Source organism: Camelus dromedarius, chromosome 2, assembly GCF_036321535.1.
Source record: "Camelus dromedarius isolate mCamDro1 chromosome 2, mCamDro1.pat, whole genome shotgun sequence".
NCBI lineage: Eukaryota > Metazoa > Chordata > Mammalia > Artiodactyla > Camelidae > Camelus > Camelus dromedarius.
The window spans coordinates 89,580,199-89,602,044 of NC_087437.1; the positions used below are offsets into that span (position 1 = coordinate 89,580,199).

The 21,846-nt window shown below is 32.6% G+C and overlaps 1 protein-coding gene across 3 annotated transcripts in view; it reads right to left on the bottom strand.

The window, feature by feature from the left end:
- Nucleotides 1–21,846, bottom strand: part of CADM2 (cell adhesion molecule 2) — a 945,585-nt gene continuing 923,739 nt past the window's right edge. For all 3 annotated transcript variants that reach the window (XM_010978531.3, XM_031457665.2, XM_031457658.2), the window contains 2 exons: nucleotides 8,473–8,598; nucleotides 1–7,675 (listed from right to left, as the gene is read on the bottom strand). In XM_010978531.3, coding sequence (XP_010976833.1) covers nucleotides 7,557–7,675; nucleotides 8,473–8,598 — 245 coding nt within the window. In that variant the 3' untranslated portion in view covers nucleotides 1–7,556. The remainder of the gene's footprint in view (nucleotides 7,676–8,472; nucleotides 8,599–21,846) is intronic.

Here is a 21,846-nt window from a genome sequence, read left to right on the forward strand (position 1 = left end):
TTGTATTTACAGATAAATTTTAATGGAATATTTCATGGTCTAACACAAATATCAGACCCAATGACACTAATTCTTGTACAGCCTTTGGCTTACCCTGTATAACAAAATCTGTTATTTAAAGTAGACTATAAAATACCTTATGGTAAGTGAACTTCCAAAGACACAAAGAAAATCCTCCATAAATTTAAAAGCTTATCTCAAATTCTTATTGGCATAAGCCTAGAATGGATATATTATTAATTGCATTATCTTAGGTAGTTGAGATATATAATACTGGTTAGAGTGTGAAAATTAAAAAAAAAAAGTTTTAGGTATTTTTGCTTCTGTTCCTAGTCAGTATTAGTAAGCACACATAAGTGATTGTAAAATTACCTTTACAGATTTTTGGAATTTTGGCAATTTCAAGCAAATTTCCTTAAGTCAGCAACATTTTTTTTAACCCTTAGCATATTACAAGGTTCATATATTCCAAGGAGTAACGATTAAATGTTGTACAAATAAAATAACATTTATTTTACTACTGCTTAGTTTTTAAAACTTCCATTAAGAAATTTACAAAGAAAATGGGCATCACTGAGAAAATCTAAAATGAATGGACAATGTATGAAATTGAAAAAGATATGCAAAATGATGTGCTTGGCATAAAATAGTATGTTTTGTAACATCTTTCATAATCTGTCAATGGAAAAAAAATTTTCCACCTTTCAATGTCTGTTTTCAAGCCTAAACAACTAAATGAATAAACAATTCAATAATGTCCAACATAACTAAAACTCAAATTTTATTTGTTTCCATATGTATCAGACAGTTTTTTTCTGACAAGACTTTACTGAAAGATGAAGTGCAAATGGGAACCCTGTAAGAATGTTTATAAGAGTTGTACATGACATATTTTAAGCGCCACTAAGTACACATTGAATACTTTGTAAGTATATAGGCATATCAACATGCAAGTGTCATGTACCTAATATTACAATATGCATTTTGGTTTTTGAAAATGTTAATGGTAACAGTAGATTCAGTAGTTGTGTTTCCTTATCTTCTGTGCAATATGCTTGATTTCGGTGCATCTTCTTTACAGCACAGAGTTTATTTTTATGCTGTCATAAATATACCCTTCCAAAAGTTATGAATTTCATGTCATATAAATAAGACATTTCCTTTTTGAAGCTACATTACTGGGAACACCTGCATTTCTGGGTACCATTTTCTGAGATAAGTCTTTAAATTCTTTTTAACATGGCAGACTTGTTCCGATGTTGGTTATGTTGAAATATTTATGATAAAAATGGAGCTTTCTTGAGGGAATATTTTTTGGTTGAATGAAAAGCTAAACAACCAATTTGCAAATATTGATGTGAAGTGAATATGAAGAAAATAGGTCAGTAATCCCAAACTCATAAATCCTTGGGTTACTACTTAACTGCGTCATTGAATCTACAATAAGTACAGCAGGTACAGTTAAATCAATTTGTAAAGAGATGAATTTTATACATTTAGAAGGAGAAAGAGTACTAGTTTTGAAAATTTTCTAAATTACTTTTCTTTCTATTTATGAGACTCATTCAATACATTAGAAACACAGAGAAAAAGCAAAAACGATAGAGATAACAATTCAGTTTACATTTCAGTTTTTTTTTTTTTTTAACCAACGGGTGACCACTGCTTTCAACCATCAAATATTTTATTGCATATAACTTTCACTATCAGCAAATATAAAGAGAAAAGTATCTACTAGTATCATGTACAAGGAAAAGCATCTGAAGAAAGAAAACACTTGAGGTTTGACAGTACGGTGTCTAAGTGAAATGTGGCGTTTCATTCCGCACTTAAAAGTCCATGTAGGAATCACTGCTGTTCTGACCCTGGATGTGGGAAAAGTGCTTAAGTGCTGAGCCCTGGTAGGTTTTTCTTTTGCCCCTGCAATCTTCAGATATCTTTTAAGTTTCTTCTTTTGAAATATACATTATATTTCATAGGGGAAAATAGTTTTTTTTTCTTTACATCTTTTTTCACATTTGGGCCCACTCTCTCCAAAATAACTATACATTTATTGTAATATATATATATATGTATGTGCACATATATATATATAGAAAAGATGTTAAAGATTACACCAAATATCATTTGTAACATAACCACATAACAGAAATACCTTACTTTAACTTTAAGCATATTTTATAGATTCAGCATCATAATTTGAGATAATTTTTATGTCCTTTCTCTCTAAAGGAAAAAAATCTCTTTTCAAAGTGTCATTTCCTTTCAGAAGAATTAAATTACAGCCTTTGAAGAATTCATATGTCTATGCAGACAAAATAAAGTGGGCATTTGTGGCAATACTTTGCAGTCACTATTCAGGGATTATTTGTTAAGGAGGCAATTTTAAATACTTAAATATTGGTCTTACATAGATAACACTTCTTGGGAAAATAAATCACATATATGATTTTTACTTAAAAGCACAGTATTAATTTATAAGAAATTATTTCAAGTAGTAAATGAAATGTCAGCTTGGATTGCAAAGTGTTGCCATTTAAAGTACTGTTTTAAAATCAACACAATTATATCACATTGAAATAGTAAATAGGCATGAGAAGAACTATCCTTAGAAAGTTATTGTATTTTTGCTTATAGGAAAAGTTACTGATAGAAAAGGAAAAACAAATGTAGATCCATACACCGTCGAATACACTAAAAGTAAAGTTGGCTTTTGAGATCTCCCAGGGGGTGGGGAGCGGACTGTTATGATAGTCCCAAAAGAGTGCTTCCTGGGATATCTTGTAAATAGTTATTTCTTCTATTTATATTGAAGTATCATAGCCCATGTTAAAAGTGAGAGGTAGAAGAATTATTGTAAGTATGCATGGCAGAGAACTTACCAGCTATATCCAATAACTATTGCATTCAGTATTAATAATCTCAATACATAAAAATGCTGATGAGTTTAGAACCCATTTTTACATGTTGTCCCCTTTAGCTCTCTTTTCAAATCTTGCTACTTTCAATCCATTGCCTTTGGAAGGGTATAGGTGCAAAGGGCATGTTTGGGATGAAACAGAGAGAGAAAGGGAAGAAAGAATAGAAAAAGAAAATATATTAAAAGGTCCCATTAAGATATAGTGGCTCTAACTATTAAAGGTAACCTATGTTCTTTGAATAAATTTGTACTTGTAATAAAAGTACCACTATCCATTAAAACATACCATATTCAACATAACATATCCAAATTCAACTAGGTTGAATCAAAGTTTAAAACTCAGGTTATTTCTTTCTCTCCAGCTAAAAACTAGGTGTACTAATTTTATTGTGTCATGTTAATGATTAAGTAAGAAAAACTTAATGTGTTGTTATGTCAGTTGTATTTTTAATTAATGCTTTCATATGAGGGAGGCGAAGATTAGCAACCTCTTAGATCTTGAAGAATTCTTTAAAATCCCTTTGCATTAAGTATCCAGCAATAGAGTTGCAGATATTGCACTGAGTGTATTTCCGTATTGCCAGTGTATATTTCAAAACAAATTCTATTATCTACACTAAGATTTCCTCTTTCCCAATATTCAAAATGCATATTATAATTACATGGGTTTCCAACATCCATACACAGCAAGTACAAGATACTTACATGTACGTACACTGTAGTTACCTATATTTTGCATAGTTTTTAGTGTGTACTTTGTGCCACTTAATTAAAAGCATTACTCGGTAATTCTTCTTAGGTGTTTCATTTCTTTCAGCTGTGGTTGCCAGCTGTTTTTTGGTTTTTTGTTTTGTATGGTATATTCATCACAGATTACATTTGCAAAGGGGGATTCTGGTGGGCAGTTTTAGAGGGCTGTAAGTAGTTAGCAATAGGACGGGGAAGTTGCAGTAAGATATGAGGTTTTGCACTTTCTCTATGATTAAAAAATGGAATATGAAATTTCATATTTATCATTCATTGAATTATCCTTATGGCCAAAGAAAAAGAAAAGGTATTTCAAATGTTCCCCTTGGTAACACTTTGCAATAAGTGGCACTAAATTACACGATAACTGCTATGTTACATGGAAGAACCATCACCGTCAAACAGCTGCTGTACACGTGCCTATGTGGAATCGCAATGCTGTTACAATCATGAGTACGTAATTACAAGTGAGCCTGTCCTTCTAATTGAGATATTTATATTTTTACAAAGAAATAAAAATAAAGGAGGTGTTAGCTTCTTTGCCATATTTAGGAAAGTTAGTTTTCTTTCTCTATCTGTTATTTTAATTGTGGGGTTTCAATGCAAGATTAAGCATCTTGAATCAATATGAGATCATCCAGTTTCTAGATTAAATTCCAATGTCAGGTTCCTTAAACTGCTGCTTGGATTCTCTGGTAAAAGAAAGCAAGATGAACTCTCTCACTTTCCCTCTCTCTCACACACACATGCGTGCACGCAGGCACATGGACACACACACACACATCGATACTTTGCTCATGCTATCTTTGCTCTTGCACTCACAAACTTTCCTTTTTCTTCTCAATTTTGATAATTGTTCTATCTAGGACACTCAAAAATGGAAATAAGAAAAAAAAGAATGCTGTTTACACTTTTTTGGATGGAGGACAATCACTTTACACTGTAAACATTACATGGGCAGAGAATAGCTACTTTGGGGAAAGAATAATGTTCCATGTTCTACCAAGGGTGTGTATGTGTGTACACACTCCTTCCATTGAATTTTGTGGCTATGGTGGTCACTAAACAAAGACAGAGTTGGGCTCTCTGGGCATACAAGTGTGTATGTTTCAGGCATTGCAATTGACACAGTCCATTTAGAAATGTTATTTCCTATTTTTTTCCGATTTTTTTTTTTTAGAAATGAGCAGAGTTTCTACAATTTATCTCCTTGTTTGGTGGAAATCAAGTTATTTTTAAAGATAGGAAAATATAATTCCATTGCTATTTTCTTTCAGTAATTGAAAATGATACCTAATTCAAAATCTGTTTTAACTGGCAGAATATTTGATTAGCACTCACAAACCAGTTAGTTTCTTTTACAGAGTTCTAATGAGTTTTTAGATTACTGTAAAGGGTTAAAAGAGTCAAAAGTCTTGAAATGCAACCAATTTGGGGTTTCTAATTTTACAGTGCTATAAATAATGATTGAGTTATTTAGGCAACAATTTAGCAGTTGGAGCCGAGCAGAATACAGATGAAATGAAGAGGGATGTAAATACGGCATCAATGAAGAGTAGCAATTTTGTAAGTGCATCCTGAAATTAGGCTTTAAATAGTAACTGATGATGCAGTTTATACAACTTACTTCTCTAATAAGAACCCTTCCATTTTGTACTAACAGGATGAATTTTGCTTTGTGGAGTCTTTCTAAAGATTATGCATTGAAAGTTATGAACAGTTTATAAACCTATTCTAGTTTCAATGTGTCTAGTAGCACCTACCTGATTCTCTCAAACTACCATACTATATTAACATATTATTGCATTTTTCCACAGATGGTATGGAGTGAACTGTAAAAACAAGCATGCAATCACATCAATGCAGACTTATTTCCTTAAAATGTCATACTGTATATGATTTATTATGTTAACACTCAACCACATCATATTATTTATGTTCTGTATATTCTGAAAAAGTGCTGCTTGACTGACATCGTCCTTTTTCTTTTGTGAGAAATCAACAAGATAAATGCTTCAACAGTCAAAAAAATTTAAAAATTCTCACGTCCTTAAAAGACTTATACTTTTCTGATAAATAATCTAAGATACAGCACCCTTGTCTTTCATTTGATAGTAATACATGATGTCATACTCAACCATTCTCATTTCCCAAAAATAAATTCCAAGATATTATTTTTAAAACCATAGGCCATCATGCTTTCAGACATCACAAGAATAGCTACCACATTGTCACATTTGTTTTCTTCATAAAGGTGCAATGCTTTTGAATGGGGAAATAATTTTTACCTTACTGGATTTTTTAATCTTCAGCATATAATAAGTCTAATGAGAACTAATCTAGTAATATCGTATTTTTCTTAGGAGAAATAATATGACTTTAGATTGACTCTGTGTCATATTTAAGAATACAGCATTTCTTAATGGTTAAATACATCAAAATTTCAGAAATAATCCAGAGAAAGAGACTTTCACCTTGGAGTTAAAAGCATGGCAGAAATTCTCTATCACTCACTGTTTCATAAGTTTGTACCTCACAAAATGCATAGACAGGAATTTAATATAAAGAATTAGTTCATTTATACAGAAAACATATCTTAAACACTTCTTTTTGGCAAACCAACATAGGTAAGCAGCTCTGGAACTGCCAAATTAAAATTTGTAAATTTTTAGCAAACTAAGAGTTTATTTTTAGGTTATTATTCAACTGTAGTTGTCATTTAAAACCTGAGGCTGTGCACTGGTTGTTAGCTTAAAATTACCTTTCCTTATAACATTGTGCTTCCATTGTATAACAAATAAAAATTAACAAGAACTAGAAAAATTTGTTGTTGAACAGTGCTAGGACATACAGACAAAAATACTAATACATGTTATCTACTTATAATATTGGTTTAAGTAATATCTAAAGGGATATAATGGACATTAGAAAATGCTTACTCATGATTGAATTACCTACAGCCAAAAAAGTTAAATATGTATCAAATAATGTTTAATTGGATTTATTATATGCACTATATACAGATACTAAAATGTCTCAAAATTGTGCCCTATGGATATTTCAATTCTGTTTAGGCAGGTGAGTCTTTGTGGAGCAAATAAATTACAGAATCAAATTAGAGAAATGAATGGAATCTCAGTGACTCTCAAAGCCATAAAATTTATTGGTATATGAAGCTAAAATAACTTGATAGTAGGATCTATATCATTATATACGATACCATGTCATGATTGCACTCCAGACACATGGCTTCTGTATCAAATACTATATTTTTAAATAGCAAATTGATACAGCTTTACCAGTATAATCGCAAACATTCCAGAATCTACACTACAGTGGGGTTTTTTTTTTTCAGTTTGTGTTTTCTAGGGCATATGCTTCCAAAACATGTCTTTGAAGAAAGACATGTAGAAAGCATTGTAAACCTCTAATATCTGATTAAACATATGCACATTAGGTCTTTACCTAATCCTGTTCCTTGTGAAAGCTGTCCAGTGGCAAACTGCCCAGATCTATGATTCGAAGAGAATAAAAAATGAGGGGGGACGGGGGCTCTGCATACATTTTTTTCAATGTATAAAAACAATTCAATATCATGATCCAAGGAGATGATTAACATTGTTAAGGCTGTATATTCAAGCACTGTATGTTAAAAGAGCGATGGTGTGGAATTTAGGCAGTAAGAAATGTCCTGCATTATGGATGGTACAGTAATTAAAGAATGATGCTTTTGACAGCTGATTGTTGGTATATACTGGCTACTGATAGCAGTACAGGATGGAAGTTAATAAAGGTAGCAGAAGATGGTAGAAATGAATTCTGAAAGATGATAGCCAGTTTTCTCCAGCAGCCAGCCTGGGAAGGAAAATTCAGAATCTTGGCCTGCATTTTAAATGAAATATTCTTTCTTCTCTTCAGCATTGACTTGGCTGCCCTCAGCATTGATAATGGCTGTGTCAGCATCTGGTGCGTCTTCAGCTCCCTTTGCTTCATTTGTTAAGTATGTTCCTGTGGGCATTGGAAGAAAAGTACGTTAGTTCTGTCAGACCGGTCAAGCAGCCAGTATTCAAGCAACATTCATTTAGGAAGACACTTATGCCAGATTTCTTATATGTTGGAACATATTCTGAGACATAAGAAACCACATAGCTCACCCTGCTAAAGCTGTACGCTTTCTTTCAAGTTTCAGGTCTATGTTGTCGATGAAGCTGTGGCCAAGTTGACTAGAGGCAACAGCCAAATAGGAATGAGTAATGAGTACTTTAATTTCCTTAGTGATGGCTACAGACTATGTGATCTGTGCAGCTGTAGCAATAAGGGTCCTTTGTTAAGATGCTGAAAGCGGTCACATCAAGGTGTCACCACATTCAGTTTGGTAATTCCATTTAAAAGTAGATTATATCAGTAGTTTGCTACCTAGTCCATTGCAAAATACCACATATTCTCCTCACTAATATGGCCACATATGTGTCCAGAAGCCTACAAACAACAACACTGACCAAATGTTTAATGTTAAATAGTTAAATTTCAGTCCTAGAGATGAAGTACAAACTTGCTTGTATTATCATTATTTTTTTTTTAATGAGCCTCTGACTTGAGCCACTGGCTCAACATTATTTTGCTAAGCCAATCCAACTTTAACATGGAGTAAAATAATCAAGAATTCTCTGAAGTAATTTAGTATTTAGATCTCTCTCTCTCCCCTCACCCTGTCTCATACACACACTCGTACAATATTTCAGGATAAGGCTAATCTTCAGAATTTTTTGGCCAAACTTAAGAACACTTTATTAAATATTACCTACCTTTATGTCTTGCTAGATATCGACCAAGCAAAAATATAGAACACAGTGTGACAAATACAACTACAGCCACAATTCCTCCTATAAGAGCATGATCAGGGCCAGTCTGGCCAGCCAGAGCATTGGGATCTAGAAAAGAGAGGAACATTATTGCTCTAGTCAGTGTGTTATTTAGACATAGAGTACATATATGTCTTCAAATGAGTTCATTTGAAAATCAGCACATGAAAATAAAATTTTATTAGTATTACACCAATCATCTAGTCAACAGATATTTATTGTGTGCCTATAATGTACAAGATACTTAGGGGGTATAACATTTGACACATTAATCACTGTTGGCATTGCTTTTGTATCTAAAGGGAGAACCTGGATAAACAAATACACATAAACGATTTTGTGTAGTTATATGCTTTTTCTTCCTCCTTTTCTCCATCTGAAAATATGGGGGGGTGTGCATTTTTTAATGTGACAAACACAATTATCCCATGTTAAAAATACAATTATGTCCTAGGAAAGGGTGGGGTCAGAGATTATAACAAGATCTATCATTATATAAATATGATTTAAAGCTAAAATTGATGAACTCCTCAAGGGAGTGAGTCTTGATAGAGAGAGAAAAAGGTCTGAAAATTGAGTCCTGAAAACCCCCATATTTCAAAGCCTGAAGAAGTCAGAGTGGACTGAGAGAGAGAACAGTGGGGTAGGAAGAGATTCTGCAGAGTACACTGTAGTTGACAAAGGGGAGGACATACTTCAAGGAGAGGGGGATGTTGCAAATGGTGGTGTGTTATTGATAGAAGGAGGATGATGACTACCCAACATTGAAGACTAAGTGCCTGTTGCACTTTTAGTTTTAAAGGAAGTGGCTGGAAAGATTAGATTAATCGTATACTTTTACATTCTGCCTTTAGTAAGGTATTACAGGAAAGAGCTGAGCTCAGTAAAGGATGGCCAGTTTTCAAACAAATGAAAAAATCAAAGAAAGACCCACATTTGGGTACTCAAAAGTTTAGAAAATCAACTATTGATAAAACCTGCACAAGTACACCAGAAATGGACACATTGTAAACTGACTATACTTCAATAAAAACAAACAAACAAACAAACAAACAAACAAACAAAACCTAAGTGAAGTTTTGAGCAACAAAATTCACTAAGACTCAGCCCTGTGGCAAAGGTAGATTGAGTGTACTGCCTACCCTCCCAAGCCCGTTGCAAATTTAGCTTCACAGGAGCTGATTTTGGCCTATAAGAGGGATATAGAGGAGGGATAAAGTAAAGAAAGAAATTACACCTGGCAATTATGCTTTCAAAAATCTTGAACTCTGGTTATAGGCACATAAATCTGACAAATAGATTAGGAGTCTACTTTGTTTTTAATGGACCCACTGTGTCAAAAAACATATGTCTAGCTATGGAAAAAAGAAAAAAAAATGTCTGACTATTTAAAACTTCAAACAATTTTTGGACTCCCAAACTTGGTGAAAGTAAGAGGCTGTGTAGTCCCCACAGAAGGCATATTCCCAAACGCCCACTTCTGATTTGGCCACGGAGCATCACTGACAAGGCTGAATTTCCCACAAGGCAGGATTTCCCATAAGGGAGAAGCAACAAAGAACGAACAGAAAAGAATCCATTTTCTTCAGGGAACTACAACTATTGCCAAGGCAGAGGGACCTTTTCATGCCAATCTGGCATATTTTCATAATTATTATGGATCAGTGACTACTCAGTGTTTCCATTCTTCCTCTATTTCCAAAAGAGAGCATTTATATTAAGGAGTGCTTTTCCTGGCTCCCTTCTTGTGTTTTATGTATGGGATGGATAGAAGCATTAAAATGTGTCTTCTGGTTCATTTGTCCCTAGACTAATGCATTTGGATATGATGAAGAGGACTGGGCATATTTGAGGACCTTGGTCTTTAAGTTGGATATATTGACTTGATGGGACGTCAAGTTGTCTCTTTGGATAGGGTCTGGCAGTGGTTTGAGTGAGAAAAAAAAAGGTGAAAAAATATTTGGTGATCAAAATGGTATATCGGGGCAGAGATTTCTAGCTGATAATTAACTTGTTTGCTTTTCTTTCAGTGTGCAGAGCTAAACATTTACCAGCTTCACTTGCAGTTGACTGTAACCATGGGATTTGTGTTCTAGACAACTGAAAGAAGACTCAGCCAATAAAAAGCTCCCGTATGTAACCTTCCAGGGTGATCTCAGGTTTACAAGTTGAAAATAAGAGAGTAACAAGAATAAGTCAGGCCATGAGTAACTGAATATCCACTTGGAAAAAAAAAAATTGCCCAACTAAGAATATATGTATCGTCAAACAGCTTAAAGAAAATAAAAAGCTTTATTTTCAAAACATTGGGCATTAGAAAGTTACTCTGTTACAGAAACTATTGTTAATTTATGTTTTTATTATATATTTCTTGTATTTCCCTTAATTCCTGGCATTGGCTATAAATCTCCAAAAGAAACAAAAAAAAAAAAAAAAAAAAAGGAAAATATAAATCCACCATTTCTCTGAATTCCCTATTTGTATTCCTAGCTTGGATACTTTAGAATCAGTTTCAAATTCCCCCTCTTATTCAAGCTCCCACTCAAAACCATATAGTCATAAATTGTATTCATTTTATTTGCTGAATATCTCTCAGGACTGAGCACGCTTTTGGAGAACTGAGAAGTCACCCTTGTTCAGACATCTGTACCTGTCTTATTTCCTGAAGGTAAAATGTGAGAAGTGGTATTGCTGGATCAGAGGATGTAAACCTTTTTAAAAGACTTTTGATAAATACTGCCAGATTATATTGCAGAATGATTACAAATTCATCCTCCACCAACTGCACTGGAGAGATTCTTTTTCTCCATGTAGTACTAATATCAGGTATTACAATTAAAAGAAAAATTGCCAATCTAATATTGAAAGTGTTAAATATTTTGTATTTATTAAATTATATGTTAACATAGATATGTCTAAATACTTTTGCCCATATTAATTAATTAATTTTGAAATGCCTCTTTATGCAGCTTAACTTTTTTTCTATTCAATTTTTCTGTTTTAAGAGCTCTCTCCATAAAAGGATGAACGTTTTCAGCAATTTCTTTATATTTATTTTTCATTTCTAATTCCTTCAGCCATAGATAAGTCTTACAATTTTATGTAATTAAATCTATCAAAGTTTTTAGTTATGATATCTGACTTGTGGGTCATGACTTGAAAGGCTTTTGCTGTAAGATTATACACATAGAGATTTTTGTTGTTATTTATCATTTTTATTATATTTTAATCCACCTAAAATATATTTTGGTCTATGATTTGAGACTAAGGTATAAAATATGAGTTTAATTCTTCTGTGACAGCCAGTTGTCCTCCATATTATTTCTTTCATCAATAGTTTTGTCACTTACCATAAACTAAATGTCTACCTATTTTATGTGTTTCTGTATATTCCAGTCTATTCTCCATGAGGAGAAACTAGTATCGTAGTTTTAAAAATCATTTTCATGTCTTGGAGGAGAAAGCTTAGATCAAGTTCAGAATATTTCTACAAGAAACAAAAATAAAATAAATTATTTATTAGGATTGTACTAATCTATAGATTTTTCTTTTATATAGTGCACATCCAGGAGCATGGTATGATTCTTCAATTATTTAAATATTTAGTGCATTTTAATAAGTTGTGTAGTTTTCTGATATAGGACCTGCATATTTTCATTAATGTTCTTCCCCATTTTTAAACAATATTTTTAATATTTAATATTTAGAAAAAATTAATATTGGTTTTGCAATATTTTTAAATGTTACTAATTTTTCATTAACTTTATGCCTTTTTTATTCCCATTTTTTGTACTCTATTTTCTAAAGCATTATGTCTAGAATTTGTCAAGATTATATTTTTCATTTTTGTTTCCTGACCATCAAACTCCATTAATTTTCCTACTATTTTAAGTAGTATTTCAGTTGTTCCCTTAAGGTTTTTCTTTTCAATATTATATTTTCTTTTTTCTATTGCACTAGTGCTTTGTAAACAATAATGACAATTCATCCTGATTCTGATGATCTCAGAAATGCATCAGAAATATAAATGGACTTGCCACAATTCTCCTTTTGACACTAGTTGGTCTCTTTACTTATTTTAATATCTAGAGTTACTTTTATAGTTTTTATTTATTGGAAAGTTGATAGTAAAGGTATTTATCCTTTGATGATATAAAGCACACATCTTGTCAAAAGAAAATTTCCTGATAGCAACATTCTTGAACCATGAATATCTAAGTAAGTATTATTTTGTTGTGAATAAACATTCAACTGGCTAAAGAAATCCCTGGTTTTTATCTTTTGACTAATAATAATAGAAACCAATTTGTCAATGTTTTGACAATTTGTTTTGCCTCCATTTCTTCCTAAATAGATCTAACATCATTCAGGTTTGTTTTGCCTCCTCTCCTTTAAAGAAAATCTTTAAAAATCATTCACGTTTTAAAGTGACTTACTTTTTCTGCATGATTGCTATTAGAAAATTTTGGTCTTCCTTTTTTTTTTTTTTTTTTTTTTGATATTTTAGCTGGATACATTTTGTAGTTTGTCTCTAGTCAGAATTTTGCTTCATTTGCAAACCTACTGTTTTATTAAAATCAGATTTAGTTCATTTGTCTTTTGGTTTATGCATTCTTATTTTCACTCTACTTTTGATTAACAATTATTCTTCTTTCTATTTTCTTTCTTGGAAAATCCAATTACACACTGGTAGAGACTCCACATTTTATGTTTCATATATGTCATTCCCTCTTTCCTATTATTATAATCATTTTACTAGGTTATGTTTTGTTTTCATTGTACTTCCCAAGTTTATCATGTTTAGATGATTTGATTTTCTACCATAGATTTACCTTCTTATTTCTTCCAAAAGGATTTTGTTTTTGATTGTGACTTTGGTTTAACTACACTTTCTATTTAATTCCACTTTGTGCTTATTTAGCAGATATTCTGAACAGTTTTATAAGATTGACAATAAAAAATGATAGCTTTATAATATTTTCTTCATTTTATTATAATAATTCCATTTAAATGTCTGGGAAAATGGTTTTCCTTGGAAAGCATATATTATTTCTCTTCTTTTATTGCAAACATTTTTCATTGGCTGCAAATTGAAATTTTAAATTCTGTTTGCACATCTTTGCATTTTCTTTTCTTATTTTTATTCTTAATGTTGAGATGTTTTGAAGATGAATTCTCTTTCCTGAGGTTGGTGTTTATTCCTGATAAGCTGTAATACTGCAGACCAATCCAGCTACAGAAACTGTCTTCATAGCAGATATACAAATCATGTGACATCTATACGTAGTGGATGGATTGAAGAAAGAGCCGTGGGATGTAGACAATTATTGTGGAAAGATTTCATTGATTCATTAGACAGAAATGAGCACTGGATAAAGGGAGAGGAAGGGGGAGGGAGCAACCCAGAAAATAACAGTAAGCCTACCCTCAGGATAAGGTGCTCCAAAACCTTTTACTTTCTCTAAATGAGGGCCAGCAAAGAAGCTGGCTAGAATCGAAAGCTATGGTTGCGCAGTAGAGAGAAGGACCTGAGTTAACTTGGCACAATGCTCATTATAATGTAATTAACATTGCAGTTTGAGCCCCATCCCATAGGTGACTCTGTGTACAAAATGAGTAAAAACATGCGTAAAAGAGATGGGTATGCCTGAGTACAAGGCCGTCAATCAATCAGCCTGAGCAGTCAATGAACACAGTAAGCTGTCAATAATCAGTCAAACATTAACATGCCCCCTAAGCAAGGATATAAGAACAGGAAAAACAAAGGGCAGCACCATTTTTCCTCTCTTGGGCTGGCCCGCCCCCAATTCTCAGGGGTGTACTATATTTTACTACCTTTTTACTTTGCTAATAAATAAAATCTTCTGTTTTTAATCAAGCTTTCTGTCTCTTGTTAAAAATTCATTTTTTCTGGGTGACAAAGAACTAAGGTAACTTTTATTTCCCTCCTCCTGGTAACAATTTCACATATTTTTCCCTAAAATCTTCACTTTCAAAATAAGAGTCTCAGACAACATGTAGACCACCCCCCACCCTGTTTTGTACAATTTATTTTTGTAAAAAGACAACTTGATCTGTTAGAAGTTGTTTTAAATCAATTTAAATGTATCATATTCATCACTGAATATACTTTCCGAGTTTCAGATGCATATATATAGATGTAAATAGATAAATATAAAACTTCCAGAGAAAGTAATCTATAACACATATTTATTTGACCCTACTCATGAATGTTCTGCATGTACTTTTATAATATATTAAGGAAACATTGCAACCTTTACCTTTAATCTCATCAACAAAATAAGTCAACATACAGTCCCAGGATTTTTTAAGATTTCAGAGATAATATGGTTATACAGAATGCTTCTTTGCATGTCTATTTTTAAACTAACATTTTTGGTTACGCTTTTTATGTTTCCCCATAACTGTTAGAAGTAAAAGCCTGTCCTTAATTTCTATTCTTAGCAACTACAACAAGTGATTGAGGTTGAAGATCAGATAAGTACCACTTGAACAATGCAGAGATAATATGTAATTTAAATGGTTATGTCCCAGTGGGAATCTCTCATATATCCTTTCTCTCATCCCTCTCCTACTGTCACAGTAATAAAAAGATAAGGTTCTTCCTCTGAAGGTTCTTTACAGATAGCTGAGTCTGCAGTATTATTCAGCAAATACACCAAGTGTCTTTAAAGACTATTATTCATCATCAAGCATTAGCCCATGACTTGCTGGAATTAGCCTGTTAACATGGAAGTGAGTAATTTCCAATAGATTTGGCAATATGTTAGAAATCTCTTCTACTTGACAATGCACAAAACATGAAGAATACTGCAGAATTAAAACTTTCTGAGCTTAACATCTTTTAGTCAGGGTTACTGGACTTTTAATAAAGAACTCCAAAGAGAAAATTATGTCAAATAATTTTTAGTATTAGTAATTTCTGATATTTAGAAAATCACCATATAGTTTTATTTAAAATCTTAGTATAGAGAAGTCCTAAAATATATAATTCTGTCTCTGAAATCATTGCTGGGGATTTCTATTATCAAGTGCCTAGTCTATTATGTTTTGTCCCCATAAAATAAGAAGTGAAAACCCTAAAGAAAAATGATCTAGCTTTCTAGGATCATAGCCGGGATAAATCATAAACACTGCATAGGTTTTTTTTTTTTTTTGAGTGAAGGTAGATTTATTCAGAGAGATAAATTGAAAGGCAAGAGAAAGGCCATGAGGTGTAGGGGTTGGGTGCTCAGATTAAAAGTAGGTACACATTCCATAGACAGAATGTGGGCCATCTCCAAAGAGGGAGAAAGAGGGGCAGCCAACACTGCATAGATTTTAATTTAAGAATTTGAATTATTTTACAATATATATTTCATTGCATATGATTTCCTACTTTAGTAAAATGGTAAGAATTGAAAATCGTTTTATGTAAATATTTTAAATTATGTTCTAAGATCATTTTTAAAAGAAAATGATTGTCCTTATGTATTAAAATGTATTTTCAAAGACAAATTTGCATTAACAATTATAATTTAAAAAAGATAAATCTCTAAGGACATGCACTATACTAAGAATGCTAATTTGCTTATTTGTGAGGTTGATAAGAAATTTTTACTTATTTTTTACTGAAATCTAATAAAAACTATCTGCAAAACTTTCTATGTCAGAGTTCAGACTGCAGGTTCATTATCAACAGTTCAGTATCAATTCAGAAAAAAATGTGGAGTAGTGAATTAAATAATAGACTAAAAATTGCTAGTAAAGTTTGAGACTAAATTCAAGTTAAGAGAAATCTTTGGTAAATCTAGGAGTAGACTTCAATGTCAGTATCAAAAAAATAGAAGAGTAGGAAATTCTGGAATGAATAGAAGATTTTGTGAAGAGAATCAAGTACCTCTTATGCAAAACTCACCAACGTAATTTCCTAGTAACTCAGAGTCATGGAATATCAAGAGTTAAATAATCAAGAGAAGAGTAGAATAAGTTTAAGCCAAATATGATACTGGAATGTATGCAAAGAGCCACTTCAACAATAAAGCCTCTTATATTGATACTTTGCATTCATTTTGGAATTTATGGGGTTTTTTTAAGAAGTGATGGAAAACTCTCTTAGAAATTTCAGTTTAGCAATAAAATGGTTCCAAAATTGTGAAATTAAACTTACAAAAATACATGTAAAACTGGGCTTATCACCGTTAGAAACAGAAAGCATAGTTTTTCAAGTTTAGTTTCCTATATGTGATTCTGTATCACAATCAACTGATATTTAGCAATTCCAGTTAATTCCCTATTTGCTGGGAATTATATCCTTATATAGGATATTTAAGACCTTGGAAAGTAGGATTTTCTTTTCTAAGAAATTGCTGTGGATGAATTATGTCCCCCTCAAAATTCATATGTTGAAGCTCTAACCCCAAATGTGATGGTATTTGGAGATGGGGCCTTTAGGAGAAAACTAAGTTTAAATAAGGTCATGATGGTGGGGTCTTCATGATGAGATTAGTGCCCTCTTAAGAAAATATACTAGAGAGTAAGCTTTCTGTCTCTCTCTCTCTCTGTCTCTCAATCTCTCTGTCATGTGAGGACACAGCTTGAAGGCAGCTATCTGCAAGCCAGGAAGAAAGCTTTCAACCAGAGCCCAGCAAAGCTGACACCCTGATCTTAGTCTTCCAGACTCCAGACTGTGAGAAATACATTTGTTGTGTAAGTCACTCGGTCTATGGTATTTTGTTATAGCAGCCTGAACTGACTAACACAGAAACTATAGTATGATATCTTTTATTTATTATCTCACTTGAATTATGTGAAAATTTAAGGCATTGAAAAATAGATTTGGGCAAGTCTGGATAATGTGTAATCGTCACCAGCTAATGGCCTGTAGACAAGCAGGCCCAAGACTGCCCAGATCAATTCCTTTTAGTGCAACTGTATTAGGTGCTGTAGTGAGTTAGACTGCAAACCCCTACCCTCTCTCTGCTCACACCCCAGTGTTTCGTAGTGGTTAAGATGTAGTGAGTGATGTCAAGAGCATCAGATGAAATCATTCCTGGGGTGAAACTATGTTGTATTATGTACATATGTAGAAGGCAAATGGTAGAATGAAGCAGAAAAGTCAGTGAAAGTTTTTCAAGTGGAAGAAATTGCTCACGAAATCCTGGATTTACAGATTGTTTACACCAAACCTTAAACCACTTAACTACTATCAGGTTGACTTTGGGCCAATTTCTTAACCTTCTCATCTGTAGAATGTGAAGACTTCTTATTTCCCAGGGTTGTTACTGTACATAAAGGGCTTAGAAGAATGTCTGACACACTGTAAGGTAAGCATTATCTAAATGTCAGTTATATGAGGGAAAGAAGTTGGAAAATATAAACTGCTGTGTATAAAAACACAGCTTTCTTTTTTTTAATTTTTGATTTTTTAAAAGACTCTTTTAGGACTTTTACTCTCTGTGGTAATGGTGAAGCATCCTAAGTGTCTGAATATTTGAAAGACAAGGGACAGGAATAGCAGAAGATTTGTATAACATGAAATTGGATAAAATGAAACTTGTGGGAGTCTGATGATGGGTGAGGATTAAATGAGAGAATAATTTATTTATTTAATCTGTGCCAGGTTCTGTATTATAAATGGCTTATTTTATTCAATCCATGTAAAGTGTTGACTCAGAAAATCAGAGTTATTATTAATATAAAGATTGATAAACTCTGAGACAGCCTGCTTAAGCAAGTTTTGGATTAATTTTTGAAAAGCTTTAAAAATAATTATGAAAATTCATTTTTAAGATGTGCCAGATGACTCCTATTTTGAGAACAGGAGTTGGTTGAGAAAATATATTCTAGGGTTTTATCTTTTCACATAATTGTGTTCTCTTTTCTTCTGTCATGAAGAGGAATTCAATGCCCATCCCTGCTAAATGACCTCCTTGCTAGTGCTGTTTCTTCCTCCTGCAAAGACTTTCCTTCTTCCCTCTGGCTAGGCGAATTCCAAACCACAGTGACCCGTCTTTCCATGTCAATCAGCCATGATTATTTAATGCAAAAGTTTTTACTCTTGAATTAATTCACTTACTCTGGTTTTATCTTCCCCCTAAAAACTATCTTCTTGAAGATAAAAGTTTTGTCTTAGACTTGCAATATAGTTGGAAAAGCACTTTTACACTGATCTTAGAAACAACCAAACTGAGTGAATCAATTCTTATGCTGAATTCCAGACAGAACTTGGATCTTTAGATACCAATTTGCTGTGCTGAACAGTGGATGGCTACTCCTTCATGGTATGAAATTATTTAATTATAATAATATTGTTACTATCTAAATAGTTTAGAAATTAGTGCTAAGTAAAAATGACTCATCTAGATTTGTACTTAATGCTTCAGATAATTTGATTCTAACATTAAATTAGAATATTTTTATGTACTTAAGATTCAACTTTCCCCTCTTTAAATAGAGTAATGCTTCAGGAAGAGGGTCACTATGGCAAAACATTAGAAGTAGTTATACATAATTTATGCAGAAAAAATATATGTCCTTTGGCAGTATATGACATTGGCAACGTCCCTGGAGAGAAATAAGTCACTATGTTCACTTAAGGGTCATCTATTATCTTTTAATTTTATGTACAATTACTGTTTCTGACAAAAACCTTTAAAACAATCCCTAAAGGATAGAAAACATGAAAATATATTGTTCCTTGTGTGTATGCAGTGACTTACACATAAATTTTACTATAAACAATGTATACAGGGACTCTAAATCAAAGGTCCTAAATTAATGCTACATCATACAACAGGTTTTCATATAAAAGGAAAAAAAATCCCAGCAAGCCCACCACTTAGCCTTTCCTCTCAAGAGTGTATTTATTGTACCATAAATTTGTTTTACATCAATCTCATAGGCAGCAAACGCCACCGTATGTTTCCAGGTATTAATGGCACATAGATTCTTATTCAGAAAGATTTTGACACTAATTATAAAATCACTGTTTTGTTTGTGTTGCTTTGAATTTGGTGTTTCAAGGTTGTTTAGCTTAGAGATATAATCAATTTATAAAGCATTTCAGCAAGTGAAGTGTGACTGTCATAGACACGAAAGTGAAGTGTTGCTGCATCCTACACTAATTTCATGCATTGAGCTACAGATTTTCTCTTCTGAGAATGATCCCCTCTCAAGATCTACTCATCATTTGTGATGACTTACAGGTTTTCCAATTACCTAACAATTGCCTTTACTAACTTATATTTCTAAACGGTTAATAAAGGGCTAGGCCCAAACAAAGTTTATACTTGGATAAGATACTCCATTTGTCCTTGAGAACAAACATTTAAGCAGAAGATTTCTCTTAAAAAGATATTTAGATTTTTGGATAAAGTAGGTTCTAGCAGAATTCTCTTCATTTCACTGATCTTTCTTTCTCTGGAGAACTCAGGGTCATATTTCCTTGATTACTTCAAATGAGGAAAAGTTTCAGCTCTGATGAATTTGAACATTCCAGAGAGCACTCTCAATCAGCACAGTAACATAGCTCTTAGGGCCAGGGCCCTTCACGAAATGCTTCACCTCCTCGTTAGCACTGATATCCAAAAGGGGAGAGAACTTGCCAGATTACCTGCTTGATAACATGAAGGGTGTGGGAGAGAAGAATGGTTTTTAAGGTTATCTATGTGATCAAAGTGAGAATAACATAAGTTTTGGGGGTACCCATGGGTTATTTGCTGCTTGGAAAAGTCAGCTATATTCTCAGTTAGACAATGACAGAGAGTGTAATTTACCTGCATTAAATAACAGTCTCAATATAAGGGTGGAGGGGTGAGAGGTACAAACTATTGGGTGTAAGAGATGTACTTACAACATGGAAAAGTAGAGCCAATATTTTGTAGTAACTGTAAATGCAAAGTAACCTTTAAAATTGCATAAAAATAAATGAAAAGGCAATTGCTCTTTAAGATCAGAGAAGATCTAAAATAGTATCACACTCAGAACCGTAAGACCCAACTACTAGTCTCAGTCTGACCTTCTAAGAGTTTCAGTTTTTACATCTATAAATAAGGATATACACCTGCTCTGCCTTCCTCAAAGAGTTATTGTTGAAATCAGTTTATATGGAATCTGTGCATATAAGTCACATCTAATAGGTATTCAAGAAATACAATGTGAGTAAAATAATCAGCTTTATACAGATAGAGACCATAAACAAATTTGTATTTTGTAGTTTTACATTGTTTTTTTCAGGAAATAATATACTCAAATTCATTCTACAGTGTCCAATTTCTTTTCTGTTTCTGTGATTTGTAGAAGCTGCTGTTTTTTATTCTATTGCCTTGTGTCTTTCTAACTTGGAACTTTTCTGCCTTCAATGTCAACAATACCTAACTCTGCACATCACTGGTCTCAGTCTACACACATAAAATGAATAAATGGGAACAACTATTAAGAAGAATACAAATGACTAGTTTATGACATTGCCATATTTCTTTTTTGGCATTGTACTCTTACAAATTGAAGAGTATGAATTAAAATATTTTAAAGCAGACTAGGGGCTAAATAAATTATATGCAATGATTTCTGCAAAAGAGTAAAGTTTTGACTTAAGCCCATTTCTTCTTAAACCAAACTAAAAAAAAAAAAAAAAGACAGCTGACCTGATAATAATTGCATTAAATATGCTTCCAGGGGAAACAACAATAATAGGACAGATTTATTTTTTAAATACTTATAAAATATATAGAATAAATGTTTGACAATGAAAGTATAATGTTCAACATTATTCTAAAATATTCAGTCTGTACCAACTGTTTATGATGTCTGTCCATATGCAGAAATTCTTGAGATGGAAGAATAAACATTTAAAATGGTGGGGAAGGATCACTTGTATAAACAGGTTTATTTTTTATGGGCCAATACACCAGAAACACAATACTATCTCTACTAAAAAAATTTGTTTTATAAACCAGTCATCATTGAAATGTGTACTATCAATATCAACAGTCAATTCAATCAAACAAATTGCATGGTATTATCATTTCTGAATTGATTATTCTGGTGATAATTATTATAGTCATATTGACTGTGTTCATATATGTTTTTAAAACCACGATGAATGGTCACTGAACCGGTTCCACAGTTACAATAATGAAAATATTCAGAAGAATATAATTTACATGTTCTCTTTATACACCATTTAGGAAAGGCATCACATACGATAGTGAAAGGCTTGTGCACATTTTAAATACTAAAACCTTAAGCTTATTGGATTATTACTCTATTTTTAAAATATACTAAATTACATTTAAATAGAAAATAAATCTCTCC